The following is a 16,785-nucleotide window of genomic DNA, read 5'->3' as shown; positions in this document are numbered from 1 at the left end:
AAAGATGTGTTAATCAATAGATGGCAAAAGAGAGATGTGATCAATATTTACACGCAAATTAAAGAGCTAGGTCAAAAATTCTTATTCCTAATAATATAATCTTGTATTCTAAACACGTATATTAACAAAATAATCTTCATTATTATTATCAGACAAACAAAGATTGAGCAAAAGAATCCAATTCCCCTTGCTTTTCGTCACTAATATCATCCTTTAAGAGCTGCAAATACTCCTCGTACAGCCTCTCCAGTGACTCGCATTCCATTTCATTATTATTAATATTTTCTTCTGATATTGAGCCGTTGACTCTCTCAATATTTTGACCTTCCTCCGCAAAGAAACCAAACACGTCATTTTCACCCCATGGCTCATAACTCATCACATCCATCATATCTTGCTTCTGCACTAGTTCTTGGCTTGAAGATCCACTTCCTGAAGTACAAGAACCGTTCTTGGAATCTTCGTCGTTCCTGCTTATACGCAGAGCCCTAACCCTAATTGGTTTCGGAAGATATATCTTTGTCTTCTTCTCTTCCTCCTCCTCATTATTGTCACTGTTGGATTTGTCCTTACTGTTATTTTTCGCGGGCTTCTTCTTTTTCTTCTTTTTCGTCTTGTCGGCGTTGTCTCTGGGTTGATGATCAGGTCCTAACTGCTGCGCTTTGACTCTTTTGCTGAGATGAGTGTTCCAGTAGTTCTTGATTTCGTTATCTGTTCGTCCTGGTAACCGGCCGGCGATGAGAGACCACCGGTTTCCGATCAGAGAATGCATTCTGATGATGAGGTCATCTTCCTCCGGACTTATGTTTCCTCTCTTTATGTCTGGTCTCAGATAGTTCATCCATCTCAGCCTGCAACTTTTCCCGCATCTCAAAAGCCCTGTAACATAAGAAACATTCCCAGAAAATTTCAAAATTACAGGAAATTGATCGAGGAGAGAGAAGATTATTCAAGCAGACACATGATGGATCCATAAAGTGGCTAATTGAGTCAAACATGTACTACACATAAATATAATACTAATTCTTTTAGCGAGATCTTTAAAATATTAATGCGTTCACTTTCATTATTGATTTGGCCGCTTGTAAATAAGATATGTTAGAATCAATCCTGGCAACAATGATCCCGTAAACTAAAGTCCGAAGTCATCATACATGTCTATAAAATAGAAGCACGTTCAAGCGTTTTTAACGGAAACCAAAATGAAGGAAACTTTCAAGCGAAGAAAATAAAGAAACTGAGAGAGATTCTCCTGGACAGAAAATGCAGAATTGATAACGAGAGAGAGAATGAAAGAAACATTGAAAACAAGTGAATTGAAACCTAACATGGATGGATGATGGATCATCTACAAACTGGAAATCCAAAATCTGCAGGGAAAATTATTAAAGCAGAAGATGAATATACCAGCTTTTTTAGGAAGAGATTTCCATTGACCCTCGCCATGAGCTTGAATATACTTAGTGAGCAATGCATCTTCTTTAGGAGTCCATGGACCTTTGTGTAACCCTACTTTTGCACAACATGGAGCTCTTCCCATCTTTCCTTTCTCTCTTATTTTCTATCACTCTTCAGTCTGATCTGCTGCCGATCTCTTTCACCGCTTTGTTCTGATAATTAATTTAGACTTTTGAGTTTGAGAGAGAGAGAGAGAGAGAGATTACTGGTTCTTAAGAAGAAGAGAGCACTAGGAATGATACATCCCCTCAACGCCTCTCGCCCTTTTAAATCCCTCAATTGGCATGACTTTTTTTTTTGGTCATGAAATTGGACAAAAACTGTTGGTTGTTGAACTTGACGACCCCTCTGGCTGGCATTCTTTATTCATTCTAACTTATTTTTTTTATATTTATTCTCTCTCAATTTGTCTCTACCTGTATTTCTAATATTATATATACTTTCTCTGGTATTCCATATGTAGTTTATACTGTTTTTATTATCATTGTTATTATTATTAGTTTAATCAAATGTTAATATTATTGTCAACATATATTAATTATTGTATCTCACGCATCATCTATCTTAATAAGCATAATTTCAAATGAAGTATGCCGCAAGCTAATTTATACTGAGTCTTTTACATATTGATATATTGATTTTGGGTGTAAATATGTTATGGTGCTCCTTATAAATATCGTAGTTTTCTTGTTGTTTTTATATTATATACTAATATTTAAAAATAATTAATTTAATTTGCTGTAAATACTAATATTTTGGCGATATGTCATCATACATAGCTTTTTGCTTTAACTAATAACTAGACATATGCGAAGGAAAGGTGTAGGCATCTGTGAGGAGAAATTAAGTATGATATAATTAGTTTTATGTATCTTTAATTTTTATGTCGCCTAGTTGCTTAGTTTTATTTAATTTTATGCTTTAATTTAAATATTTAATAATTTAATTTGTTTTAATGTGAACATCGATTAATATTATACCTAAAAGTTTGGGAGGATATTTTTTTTTCGTACGCGAAAACTCAACAACCTTTCTTATACATATCTGTTCTTCAGTATATGGCTTGTTGGTTGTTTTGTGCATATTTGTGAACGTGTACAATGTACACACACACAAGTTCTAAGTAAATGGGTCCCTTTTCATTTATTGTTGTGAGTTAACTAACTTGAAAAACATGGTCATATTATTTATAATTTATAAACTACAAGTTTATATATGTTATATATATTAATGTTAATATTAATTATAATTAATATAATCTCCATATTTGAAGAATTTAAAGACCGGGGAGGGCATAGCAAAGTAGAAATTTTCAATCAATATAATATCTATAAACATCCAAAAGTAAAAATAGTTATATAAACGGAAGAGTTATTGAATTTGAAATAAATTAAATCTCTCACCATGATGCCAAACTTTTTTTTTTACATTAATTAAACACACTTACTCAGTCACATTAATATATATATATATATATATATATATATATATTATATAGTCAGTGGGGATGCCAATGGGCATATTAAAAAAGTTTGATCTTATCATAATTTCTGCATTTGCCTATTGACACATCAAATAAAATAAAACGAGAAAAAGAAAGTTGGTGGTTCTGGTCTAACTTCTAATTAGTCAAAGGTTATTTTTTTTATTATTAATGTTTAAGATTATGCCCCACATCTATATGTAATAAACAATTAATTAATTTAATTATATACCTGATTTGCAGATTCGGGCCATAACTTTGAGATAACAATCCAACAACTAAGGACAGATAAGAAACTTTGCCTTGAACGTTGAACCAGTTATTCCCAGTCATTTAATTACATACTTGGACATGGTCTGTTTTGTTTTAGTTAAATCATATGTGATATGTCTTGTCTAATTAATTAATTAATTACCAATATTTCAGGAAAGTAATTATAAATATATTTTTTATTTTTAATTATTTTCTGGCTGCTTGGAAGGATTCACTTTGCAAATCTTTACGGAGTTCAGTTTTGAAAGGGTCTTTATATAAAACCGTGTTCGTGTAAGCACATTCTCTTTTCGGAGGAATTAAAATGGTATTATATATTAATCATGAACAAAAAGAAATCAAAGATAGTACAAAGAAAAAAATAATAATTTACATCTGTTCCTAATCAAAATTTTCCACTAAGACAAAATCAATTATAGTAAGATTATGCATTGAACACAAAGTTATTTAATATTTTTGCAGTTTAGTGGAAAGCTTTATTGTTGATATATATATATATATATATAATATGTACTCCCCTTAATATAGGATTTAAGTAATTAATTTAAAAATATTTAAAAAATTAATTAAATTAGTTACTTGTAACAATTATATATTAATTTTTTAAAATTATTCTGTTTAATTATGTGCATTTAAATTGCCTTAGTATGAAGCCTTTACAATTATAATAGGGATATTTTTTAGAAAAAATTATAAATTTAGAAAAAAATTGAATTGAGATCTTATATTTAAAAATAAATTTAACCCTCGTCTAATTTTTGTATTAATGAGCCGATCTAGTACTTTATGAACTGATGCAGTGATTTAATTTCAATCCATTTTATGGATGGGCATATAACAATAGAAAATTTTAGTAAATAAATTGTTTTGTGTGATTCTTCCTCTCTTACAAACAGCCAAATAAATAATTTGATAATTCTGTTCTGTGGAAAAAAAATAAATTAAGTGGCTTTTTTTGGGACTGAAAATTAAGCGGCTTTAAATTTGACTGCACACCTACCTGCTTGCCAAAAAATTCGGTTTTCCTGTGGGCATGCATGCCCCACCACTGTCCGGAATTTTTAAGGAAATATTACGTAAAATTACATTTCTGGACCCAAACAATATCAGTATTATCAATATCAGTTAAGTGATAATATTATCAACATTAACAGTATAAAATTTATAACAAATCACAATATAAAAATTTTAAAAAATGAACAGTATAATATTTTTGGTGAAATGAATACCATGATTTATTATAAAACTGCCTGTAGTGTAAAAAAGGCCCTACTAATTTTAAAAATTTAAACTTGTAGATATTAAACTTGAAATAAATCTCATTATTCATAGATAATTTTTACGGTCATTTTTCGTAAATCATTAACAGTGCTGCTCCTTTTTTATATTTCGGGTAATACATGGAACTTAGTATCGACTCTATATATTTAAGAAAGAAGTTATTAATTAAATTAAAAATATGCACGTACGTTTTAATTATATTATTACTAAAACGATCTTCGAATGTCATTATAAAAAATTTCTTAAGCTTAGTAGCTTACAACTTTTTTACTTTGGTAATAGTATCTTCCCTAAACTCGTAATAAACCTCATAAAACTTAGCAAAGAGTTCGATCTTTTTAAAAATAATTGTAATTAATGCACTGTTTTACCTTAATTATAATTATAAAATCTTCAAATGTATAGTAACATTAAAAAATTAGAAAAATTTTACGCAACTGGTAAACAACAATAGATAAGTAAATTTCGCGGAAGGTGTGTGAGTAAACACGATCAAGTCAAACACACTATTGAGGTCCGAGCTTTGAAGGGCCTGCAATATAATGTTAATTAGTTGCTAATTATTTCTAAATTTAGACAAAAAAAATCATTTTTTAATATTCTTCTGGTCCTTAATATAAGATCTATTTAACTAATTTGATTAGATTAAGAAAGTTAGGTAAGTTAGTTAATTTTAAGAAATATGATATGTTTTTCTTAAAATACCATAATTATTTTTCTTAATATCCTCTTTCCCTCTTCTATTTGATTATGGTTAAGGGAGTATCTATAAAGGTAATTTAGAAAAAAATTGATAAATATAAAAAATATGTCCTATATTTAGGATCAAAATCAACTCAATAATTAGGTCTTATATTAAGAATTGGAGTAGTATTAATTAATAATTAGTTCATCCCTTCTCATTAGTTGACTGAGTAAACCACCTCATACTCAACGATACTCGACAATTGAACTGAGTCAGGCACCAAGGGTTTTCTCTTTAATTAATCATATAACTAATATAATTAATAGGCAAAAAATGATCAACTTTATTGACTCAGTAGTTAGTATATAATCTATTTTTATTTATTTTATATTTAATTAACTGGACAAAAGGGAACACAAACGAGCAAAATCAAAAAATGACACTAAACATTCCGTGGTGGCCAGGGAATGTTTCAACTTTCCACAAATTAAGATTAATTGCAAGTTGTCATTAGTGAAAACGAAAAAGAAAAATATGGTCATTACTTGTACTGTACGGATATTACTCTTTCTCGACATGATATCAACTTGTAACAATTTTGAAAGTATCATGTCGAGAATTAACATCTAGCGTACAATTTTTTTTCTTTATAAGCTAGTATAAAGAGATAGTTTTGTTTGAGACATTTAAAATATTAAATGTGGATACCCTGGATTTTAAAAATTATTTTAATTTGAAATAAATTTAATAAGTTAAATGCTCTTTCTTAATTCTAGCGAAGTGATTAAAAATAATATGATTTTAGAATGAGTTCTATTTTTGGTCAGATGTCTAGGGAGGCTAAAAAGTCACTAGCTTACCCATTTTATTAGGCGTTTAATACCGTTCATCGCCAACTTTGACTATTTGCATTGCATGTAATTCCTTAGTTGGGATATTTTTGTAAGTCAAATAAGGCAGATCTTATAGATTTAAAAAAGTGTAATGTAAAATAATATTATCACAGGCAAAATTACACTTTTGTCCTTTTAACTTTATAAAAAATTTCAATTTAAGCTTTTAAATTTAGAAAGTATTTTTTTCAATCCTATAATCCTAACATCACTAGTCTAAAGTGATATTTTTCTAATTTGCATTATTCATTGTTATTTTTAAAAAGAATTTTTTGTTAGTATTTAAAATTTTAATATTTTTGTTAACTTTTTTAAGATTAGATGTAGGGCTGCACATGGGCAGGACCTTTACCCGATGCCCAGCCTGAAGAATGAACGGACAGGAAAATGCAACCCGTTGCTCAGCCTGCCCATGAAAAGTCCTAATAAGTTTGGGTTGGGCAAATACAGACTGGGCAAAGCGGGCTTCTATACCCAACAAGTCAATATACTATATTAATTAACTAATTATCTATATCCCTCTAAATAATCTAATGTAACTCTATATTAAAATTTAAACTCGGCCTTGATTTTGTTATTACTAATTAATATACTATGAAACTACTTTTTGTGGTAGCTAAGAGGAGTGGACTATGACAAAAAATATTGTTAGTATATTTTATTAAATTTAATTGTTTTTCTAGTTTCTAACTCTCAAAATCATTCAAAAATAAATAAGTATAATGAATATTGAATATTAATACAACAATGTGTTTGATTTAGAAAATAAATATGAAGTAAATAAAATATATATACATAAGATTATATATATTTTTGCGGGCAGGGCAGCATACCGTGTCCGATGCCTAGCCCTGCCCAACAGTTTGCCCAGCCCGAATATACTCAATAGTTCTTTCGGGCCATTTTTTTTAAGGACGGGTTGGGTATTTTTTTATGGGCTTGGGCGGACATAGCGGGCAACTGGACTTCATGAACACCCCTAATTAGATGACTAAAAATATACTTCATAAAATTAGGAGATCAAAATGACATGTTGTGTAAAATTAAAGAATTTAAAGCTGCATTTTTTCTTATTATTGTGGGCAAGACATAGATTTTACTTTTATATTATTATTAATTTTCTTTGTATCATTCTTTAAGTAAAAATCCTATACATATATTTATGGGAAAATAACAAAAAAGACCACGAACATTACAAGATCTCAAATTAAATATTTTTATAAAAATGTGTTATTATTTGTAACTTAATAAAATATAATAACGAATGCTGATTTAAGATTTAGTAGTTTTTAAGGTTTTTATTTGTTATTCTCTTTATATTTATTTTTGTGAAGAAAGAATCCAGACATTATACGAAAGACCGACATTAAGACGATGTTTTTGGTTTTAGCCAAACACATGCGGACGCAAAGCTTGAACTTGAAACGAAGTACAGTGTTTTGGTGTCAGATACAAAGCATTTCAAAGGCGTAGAAAAAGTTACTATTTGGTTGGTAGCAACCAATATGGATTATTTGAACTGATATTGATATTTCTTATAATAAATTACGCAAGCTTTACTTGAATTTTGGTTTAAATTATGTATATAATATTCTTTACATTTTAAACGCTATATCTGACTCCCATGATATTTTGGTATGTATTTTCAAGAGGATATTATAGCTTGAGTTAAACTTGGATTTATAAAAAAATGACTTATCGGAATTTATTTTGGTAACTATCTCAAATTTTGTGTCATATATATGAAAAATATCTAAATTTTGAAAGTGAAAACGTCTATCTAGTTTTGACTGGCAAGTCTAGGATGAACTTTTGACTCTGACCTTTATAAAGCTGTCTCGTGAATTGTGATATTGACTGCCCCAATAAAACAATAATTCATTTTGAAAAGCTGAATTTTGGGCGTCATAAATAAAATCAAATTCTATGTAATATTTTAGATATTTTCTTGTCGAAAATTATATAGCCTTGTTCTCACTAATTCACTAATTGGCTCGGTTACAAGGGAGAGAAGAACTTCCACCCACCCAAAACATGCCATTTTCAGTAACATGTACTCCTCAATTTTTAATCAAATACGTATTTAACTAATTAATTTGAATAAATTAAGGAGGTCAATTTTAACAAATTTGACATGATTTTTCTAAAATACCTCTTTATATATATAAGGTTAGATTAGATATCGATTTTTAAGTTAAATAAATAAATTAATTTTTTTAGCCAAAAAATAAATTAATGAGTTGAGAAAAATTATAAATATGATAAATAAAATAAATTAAAATTTAATATTTTTTCCGTAGAATACAGGGCAAAACGCCCCCATCAAATCATCTCATTACAGCAGTGGCCTCAGCTCAATAGGTGGCTCACCAAAAAACGGTGGCCAACCTTTCAAGCCTAAAACTGAAATTGGCTAAAAAATCTACAAAAGTATTAGCCTCTCTATAAACATGATAAACTAAAACACTATCAAAGAACAAAACATCTCTATAAATCAGTTTCAGATACTAGATTTTGCTTCTTTACTGTCAATTACTTCCTTAAGCATACAAACAGTAGCAGTAGAGTCACTTTTAACAGCAAGTTTCCTGACGTTAAGAGCCTCTGCCAACTGCAACCTTGTAAGAATGTCCCGTAGTTCTACCTTAATGGCAAGTGGCAACGCACACTCCAAGTCACCTTGCAAATCCCTTTACCCAACTACCTGTACAGTCTCTAGGAAGCCTTCCACAGCCCGCCAAGGCCCTATTCCCTTTAGAGGCTCCATCCACATTAAGTTTAACCCGCCTTACCTCTGGGGCCTTCCATCCCACGTTTTCCACCTTCTTCCTTGAACCAATGCTTGTAAACAGCCCATCACACATGCATATATCACACACATATTTATTTATTAACAGAATAGGATATGTGGGAAAGGAAAAATCAGCTTCGAAGGTATTTTTATTTCTCCCCATCCACAAATACCAACAGGTGATACCAAAAATTAGACTCTAGTCTTCCTTACAGTCCATCAGATTCCATTTAAACCACTTAAGGTTATTTCGCAACACAAAATTCGCCTCCTGCGCCTTCCCACCCAGCATCTCGGAACCACTTTAGCTCTGTCACGATTGCTTAACACATGCATCAAGTCTTCAGTAACTTGACTGCATGTGTGACAATTACCATCAGCTCTTAAAATGCGATTTCTTCTTTCCCCTGTGAGCAATCTGTTATGAGAAGCAAGCCAAAGGAAGACCTGTATTCTTCTTGGCCCTTTCCACTTCCATAAACTCCTCCAATAACTATTAACAAGACTAGATTCATTCTCAAGTTGTTTATACATATCAGACACCACATAGTCTCCTGGCCAAGAATCCCCCCATCTTATCACATCTGGCCCATTCTGAGCATCAGGGGGCATAGCAGCAACAATTTTCTTAAGATCTTCTTCAGGCAGCAGCCTCTCTAAATGTTGAGGGTCCCGTTCGCCATCTGGGTAATAAAATCTCTTACTGGTTTCTCAGCTTCAAATTCATTAACAGCATTAACACTAATGTCAATCAATTTCCTTCCTTTATCCAGCCAAACATCTCTCCAAAATCTCACAATACTTCCATATTCCCTACTTCCAGCTGACATTCCATCCCCTTCTTTATCTATACTTAGGATTAAGTTTTTATGTTTAAAACTAAAACCAACTTCTTAACTAGTTTTTATATTTAGAACCAAAATAGTACTCCTCTGATTCTTAATATAAAACCTATTTAACTAATTTGATTAGATTAAGGAAGTTAGGTGTGTTAGTTAATTATAAGAAATATGAAATTTTTTTTCTAAAACACTATAATCATCTTCCTTAATATCCTTATTCCCTTTTTTATTTGATTATAGTTGAAAGAGTATCTATAGAGATAATTTAGAAAAAATTGATAAATATGAGAAAGAGGTCTTATATTTAGAACTAAAATTAAATCAATAATTAAGTCTTATATTAAAGACTGGAGGAGTATAATATTTGCATCCCACAATTTTTAAATCAAATCACTATTTAAATCATCAAAAAAAGATTAATAGACTAAAAATCTAGACGACAATAATGAATATAATATGTTTGTGAATATAATGTGTTAGTATTTTTTTTATATAACTCATGCACTCATTATTTTCTTTATTGATAATTCAAACTCACAATCTCATATTTAATAAAGCCTTAAGAGAGATATTTAGTGTCATTTGAACTACAAGGTCCTGATTCTATATATTTTATACTTTCGTATTTAGAGATATATTTACACGAAATAATATTCTGATTGGCCGTGAGGTCTACATCTTATTTTACTAATTTTTTTCATCCCTCTAAATGGAATATCATTGTTGGATTTTGAATTTGGAATATAATCAATTGCTATTAAGGTGTACTAAACAAAACTAATTTGAAATTTTGAACTCAAACGACAATTTCTTCTTCTTCAGATTTTGATTCTGGTTTTACTGATGTAAATATGGTGCTAGTTTTCCATAACGCAGGCCCTGAGACTGCTTGGAAAGCAGTTCTCTTGCATTTAAAAAAAAAAAAACACTTTAAATTTAAGTAAATAAATTTTTATAACGGTTTTCATTAAAAAAATCATCAAGTGAAGGCATGATTATTTATTACGAAAATTAGAATCTCATTATTTGACCTTTTTTTCACTATAATCGTGAAATAAATCATTCCCTATTTAATGGTTAAAATCATCAAAACATAATTACGTATAATTATTAATCATTAAATAAGATAAGAAAATAATCGGGGATATAGTATTTGTCCCCAACTAAGTCTCCTTTATTATACACAGCATCCCCCATGCTATGAATGATCTGCTTCCATTTATATGCCGACTGTTCATGGTGGCTACTTATAGGCTGCTCATATTCGGAATAATTAGGAATGCCTGTTTATAGAATTAATTAAATAGGCTGTTTATAGAATTAATTAAATAGGCATATATAACATAATGTACCGTACTTATTCTTTAGTCAATATGCTTAGCTTAATTAGTAAGTATGGAGAATAATATGATTTATCGTTTTTTATACTCCATATTATATATATGTATATTTGAAATTGAAACTAGACTATTAGTTGACCACAAAACAAATTTGAAGCTTATTAAGAAAGTATTTTGATGTGTGGGATGAAACATGAACATAGTTAGGTTTTATTTCCAAGATTTTGTAGATGTGAATGGGATTTTCAAAATCATAAAGATTTGGACATAAAACCTAACAAAAAAAAACAATAATTACCTGACCCTACCTTACATTAACTTATCATCGCTTCATTTAATTTGATTTTGAGCACGTTTCGTTACCCGTATATTGACATATTGTAGTGGGTTTGTCCTCCATCACAATAATTTTATTGCTTCAAAATAAAAAATTGCTCCATCATTAATTTTATTTCAAGGTCTCTCTCTCTCCTAATCGTTTCCTTCAATATTACATTTGAAAAAAACAAGTGAAAAGATGCTGGCCACAGTTTCCTTAACACAAGAAAAACATTAAGATTATGTTTGGTACAGAGTATTAAAAATGAGAGATAATGATTATGATTGGAGTTGAAAATATAACATATGGTGGTTGGCATTATTCAAATATTCTCTCTCTTTCTCTCTCCCTATATAAAGAGAGATAACGAGATTTAAATCATTTTAGTTTTATCAGTTTCATTAGATTTTAATTTCTTTTATCGGACATTTAAGAGTTTGTCTTATTTCTGCATTATTGTTTACTTAAAATAAAAATGATCATAATAATTAAAAATTTACTAGAATTTCCATTGTTTAAAACCAAATCAAACGAATTAAATGTATTTTTTTCAGAACATAACAGGCTATGATTATATGTATTTGGAGGTGCCACGTGTCTTTAATACTCAAGTATTTTTAACTGATCATGTGACTAAATTGATTATTTTATTTTTTAATTTTTTGGGCTGGATTAGTCATGAAATGTCTCAAGTTTTTTGGCCCAACTTCGTGCTCGAAATCTTCCTCCATTGAAGTTAAAGTCCATATACCTCTGAATGTCGCCACCCCATAACACAACCTTCCATTGGCTGTCCTGAAGCTATCTGTGTGAAGGTGAAGAACACACAAGACACTGCTAACATGGCACGCCCATGAGCCAACTTTTAATTTTTGAGCTTGATTTTTAATATTTTTAAAATTAATTCTATATGTTATTTCCACACAATTTTGCATGTAAAAACCATTTCCAAACTCAAAATAATCAGTATCCAACTTCTTCCCTACAAACAAGAATTCAAGTATATTTTAAATTATAGCAACGTTTTCATAATTAAAACACATACGTTATTCTAAGGCAGAAAGCACTTGATTATATGAATGTTCTACATGTGTGGAGTTTGTGTGGTTGTCTATTTTTAATAGTTAGTTTCTTGACTGAAATTTTAGTATTTTTCAGATGCTAAACCCGAATAGGGATCTAATTATAAATTTGAAAAGTTTTGTGTTGAAAAAGGTAGTGATACAAAATAAGTCCAAAAATTTTGGAATATTCTAGAAAAATGAAAAATGTGTGTGTTTATAATTTTCTTTTCAAGCAAATAATTATCGATATAGGTCATGGTAATTTCTTCGGGCCAATGGTAATGATAATTTTGACAAGTTTGAATGGGCCTATTCTTAGTAGGCCTAAAGTTAGTGAGGCCCAAATCCTGAAGAAATCACGCCTTTCAATTCAATCTCCTCCGCATCTTCAAACAGAAGAGCTCTGCAATTTTTTTTTTCCGAATTTAATTTCTTAGTACCCCTTCGGTTCTTAATATAAGATATATTTAACTAATTTAATTAGATTAAAAAAGTTACTAAGTTAGTTAATTATAAAAAATATGACATATTTTTTTTCTAAAACACCATAATTATCTTCCTTAATTTCTTTCTCCCTCTTCTACTTGATTATGGTTGAGGAAGTATCCATAAGGGTAATTTAAGAAAAATTAATAAATATGAAAAATAGATATTATATTTAGAACCAAAATCAACTCAATAATTAAATCTTATATTAAGAACTAGAGGAGTATTATTATCAGCATCTGTTCACTTAACAAAACAAAACATTCGAAAAGTTGCAACGACAAAAATAATTAAAATTAATCTATATAATTGTATAATACATAACTTTTGGAAAGACCATTTATTTTACACTTCTTTTGATAAGAGGGAGATAGAGGAAAAATTTTAACGAACTTATTTTAAAAAATTAGAGAAGTAGAATTTTAAAATTTTAATAAAGAAAAGATATAAGATAAAATAGTAATAAAAATTAATTGAAAGCTTTTAATCTTTTTTTTTTAATTTTTGAAATCAAGCACCTTAAAATTTTCTTCCTCGTACGAAACTGAACATTCAATAAATTAAATCCCCAGTTAAACCTTCACTCAAATGATGATTAGTTAAGTTACCACAAAATATCTTCAATATAAGAACATGAATATGTTGGCCAAGAACAAATACATAGTTGTACAAAGGTAGTGCCGTTATGCTTCTTTAATTTTTTCCTACTTCGAATATTTAATTTTATAAGTAGTAATATTAATTAATTAACCTCCACTTACAATAAGTAAGTATTATTAAGGTCCTACAGTACAATAAATGTGCGTGTCACTCTAATTAGCTACAAATATCAAATACATAAAAAGGTTAATAGTGAAATAATTAGAATCTCCGATGTGTACATGATTACAGAAGCTTATCTAGCTTGCCACCTGAAAAGAACCAAATTATATGTAAGATTTGAACTTTTTACACTTGCCTCCTTGTATGTATATATATTCTCTGTCTAGCCCCAACGGGTAATCTCTGTCGATATTTCCCGACTTTTTATATGGAAGATTTGAACTTTTTATACATTTGAAAGTTATGAAATAATTGAAGAAAAATCCCGATTAAATTAAGGCATAAAAATTATGCATGGCATTTTCTTCGTTCTATCATAAAATTAATGACCGAATAAGGTAATGATTGCTTCTGCAATCACGCTCGCAGTAATTTCCCGACTAATGATTTAGTTTGACACGAGATTAAACTAATATAAACTGAGTTTCAAGCTTCCAAGATGCAAGAAAAAACAATCTTAATTACAGGGACGACAATAGAACAAAGCAAGTTTCACGGTACTTTTCTTTTTAGATATATGTTCCCTTTCATTTCGGTTTTATTTCTAGCCTATAATTTTGTATATATTTTCTTCCTCTTTATCTCATGTGTCCAAACAGCATAAATATTTTAAAAAAAAAACGGCATGAATATTATAGTTTCCCAGACTTGTCCTCTCCCACATTAAACAAGGTCTGGCTTTGGTTTTTTTTTTTTTTTGCTCTGAGTATCCTCTCATCCAAATGGTAAGAGACTAATCTCTCCGGATATTACCATACTGTTTGTTAGGTGCCGTAGCGGAAATATCTCTCAACAGTGTTTGTTCTATACATACTGTCCCAAAAATTGAACCTAAGTCCCTTCCACTTGAAATTGGACTAACGTTTGTTAGCACTAGCTGTGGTACTTCAAGCAATGTCTACTAGCTTGGTAGGGTTGCTACTGGTTTGAGATGAGATCCAAGTTTTGATGGGTCCTCAAGATACCGACCGTCTTTTGGGTTTACTAGTTGTCTTTTATTGTTTTGGATATTTCAGTCTTTTTTTCTTGTTTTCTTTGGGCTCTGTTCAAATTAACCGCATGTGACTGGTTGGTTTTTTCTTTGTAATTGTTTTATTTTGTTTAAATAAAATTGACTTTTGCTCCCCAAAAAAAAGAACCATGAATCTTCTAGTTTCTCATCCTTGTCCTCTCCCACATTAAAAGAACAAGAAAAAAAGTCATAAAGATTAAATAATATTTTATAAACTACTTAAATCCATCATTATTAAATTATATTAAAAAATTACTGAATTTAAGTGAAGATAACTATCAAACTAATTTTTTTATTCTCGAGTATCGACCCTACACTTTTAGTTAAGGAGTATTACATTATTTGACCCAACTATCAAATATTTAACTTTTTTTAACTCGAATACTTGTTAAGTTAGAAAAAATTAACATTTAGTCTCCGCCTTTTTTCTCAATTTTTTTTTAATTTTTTAATTTTGATTCACAGCAACTTAATTCTTGTATAGAGTTTGTTGAGTTAAAGAATGATGGGAATCGTGTTAGCTATTTCGAATAAAAATTTTATAAAGGCTACTTTGTTTTGACTTAAGAAATTACAAGGATCGAATTAATTTGTCAAAACAAAGTAGCCTTTATACAAGAGTACTGCCGATTTAATTTTATAATAAGGAATGGAGGTAGTATCTTCTAAAAGAGAATTGAGGTTAATTAAAAGGCGAAGAGCCAACGATATCTAAATCAGAGCGTCACTGAGATTCTGAGTGTCATTGGTTGATGTTCTTTTCACATCCCCACCCTCCCAATAACCCCATAAATCCAAACACTACAAGACACCCCGCGCTCTTTCTTCCTCACCTTCCTTCCCCACAATTTTCATCTTCTGTTTTTCTTCAAAATAGGGTTTTTCATAATACTCCATATAAATTGGAGTATTGTTTTCAGAGAATTACTATGATGTTTTAAAAAAAAAAAGACTGTAATCACCGAAAATTTCACAACAAGCAGGTAATACATGGAGTAATGATAATTTTTGAAATAAAAAATAACAACAGATACATGCAACTCATTGTTGAGATTTTTTTAGTATGGTCACATTCACCCCATACTAATTTTTTTGTATTGCTTATCATTTGTAAAAACATATAGATGTATAGTTATATTTAGCTGGTTTAAACTCACAACCTTCTGCTTCTAGAAATAATATAAAACCATTGAATCAAAATTCAAATACTTCATCCGGTCCTAATTATAAGAGCTAGTTGACTAATTTGAAGAGATTAAGGAAATAAGTTAAGTTAGTTATTTGTAATAAATAAGTGTTGTCTTTCCTAAAATATTCTTGCTAATCAAGTGTATTAGTTAGAACTACCATTATTAAAAGGACTACCTTGAGAAAAAATATATAAATATGGAAAATAAAATAGATTGGGATTTTATATTTAAGATCAAAATAAAAATCAAATAAGATTTTATATTAAAGATCAGAGGTAATAAGTGTTTTATTTAGAAATAGCTCTTGTTTGTTTCTTTCTTTTTCTTCCATCCCCTAACCCATTATATTAGGACCCCACCTCAATTACTTTTGTCGTTTCTTGTCGGCAACTAATATTTGCTTCAATCTTTCTCGCCCTTCTCTCCCACTTCCTCTGGAATACATATATTTATATTTCGAATTCACGCTTTGTAATAATTTAATTTCTAGGGATTGGGAATACGGACATCATTATGGCACATAAAGCAACGTTGTAGCTGATTTTAGGGTGCATATACACTTAAAGAAGCTTTCTTAGGAAAAGGCATGTTCTTCAAGGAATGCTTGCTCCTCATCATATCCCATACGTTCATTATGAAAATCGAATAAAAAATCTTCAACATGATCATTCCCAACACTATTCCTCATAATCCAATATAATTTAATTAATTCACTGATTATTCATATGGCCACCTTGGTGGCTAATTGTAAATATATAATTGAGCAATTAAAAGTAGGTTTCACCTAAAGCTTTCTGGTGCTTGCCAGGTCTCCCAAGCAATCTTGTTGGTCACCATCGAAGCATT

At 29.9% G+C, this 16,785-nt stretch overlaps 1 protein-coding gene across 1 annotated transcript; it reads right to left on the bottom strand.

The window, feature by feature from the left end:
• Positions 1 to 1,683, bottom strand: LOC114736229 (transcription repressor MYB6-like). The gene is made up of 2 exons (XM_028924020.1): positions 1,408 to 1,683; positions 1 to 879 (listed from the first exon to the last, which is right to left on the bottom strand). Exons 1-2 carry the CDS (start codon positions 1,538 to 1,540, stop codon positions 149 to 151), a joined length of 864 nt encoding a protein of 287 aa, XP_028779853.1. The 5' UTR covers positions 1,541 to 1,683; the 3' UTR covers positions 1 to 148.
• Between the last annotated feature and the right edge of the window lie 15,102 nt (positions 1,684 to 16,785).

Source organism: Neltuma alba, unplaced genomic scaffold (genome assembly GCF_004799145.2).
Source record: "Neltuma alba isolate B1F8T4 unplaced genomic scaffold, ASM479914v2 tig00013319_pilon, whole genome shotgun sequence".
Classification (NCBI taxonomy): domain Eukaryota; kingdom Viridiplantae; phylum Streptophyta; class Magnoliopsida; order Fabales; family Fabaceae; genus Neltuma; species Neltuma alba.
Note: the sequence above shows the minus strand (reverse complement) of the source record. Positions and strands in the feature narration are given on the sequence as shown.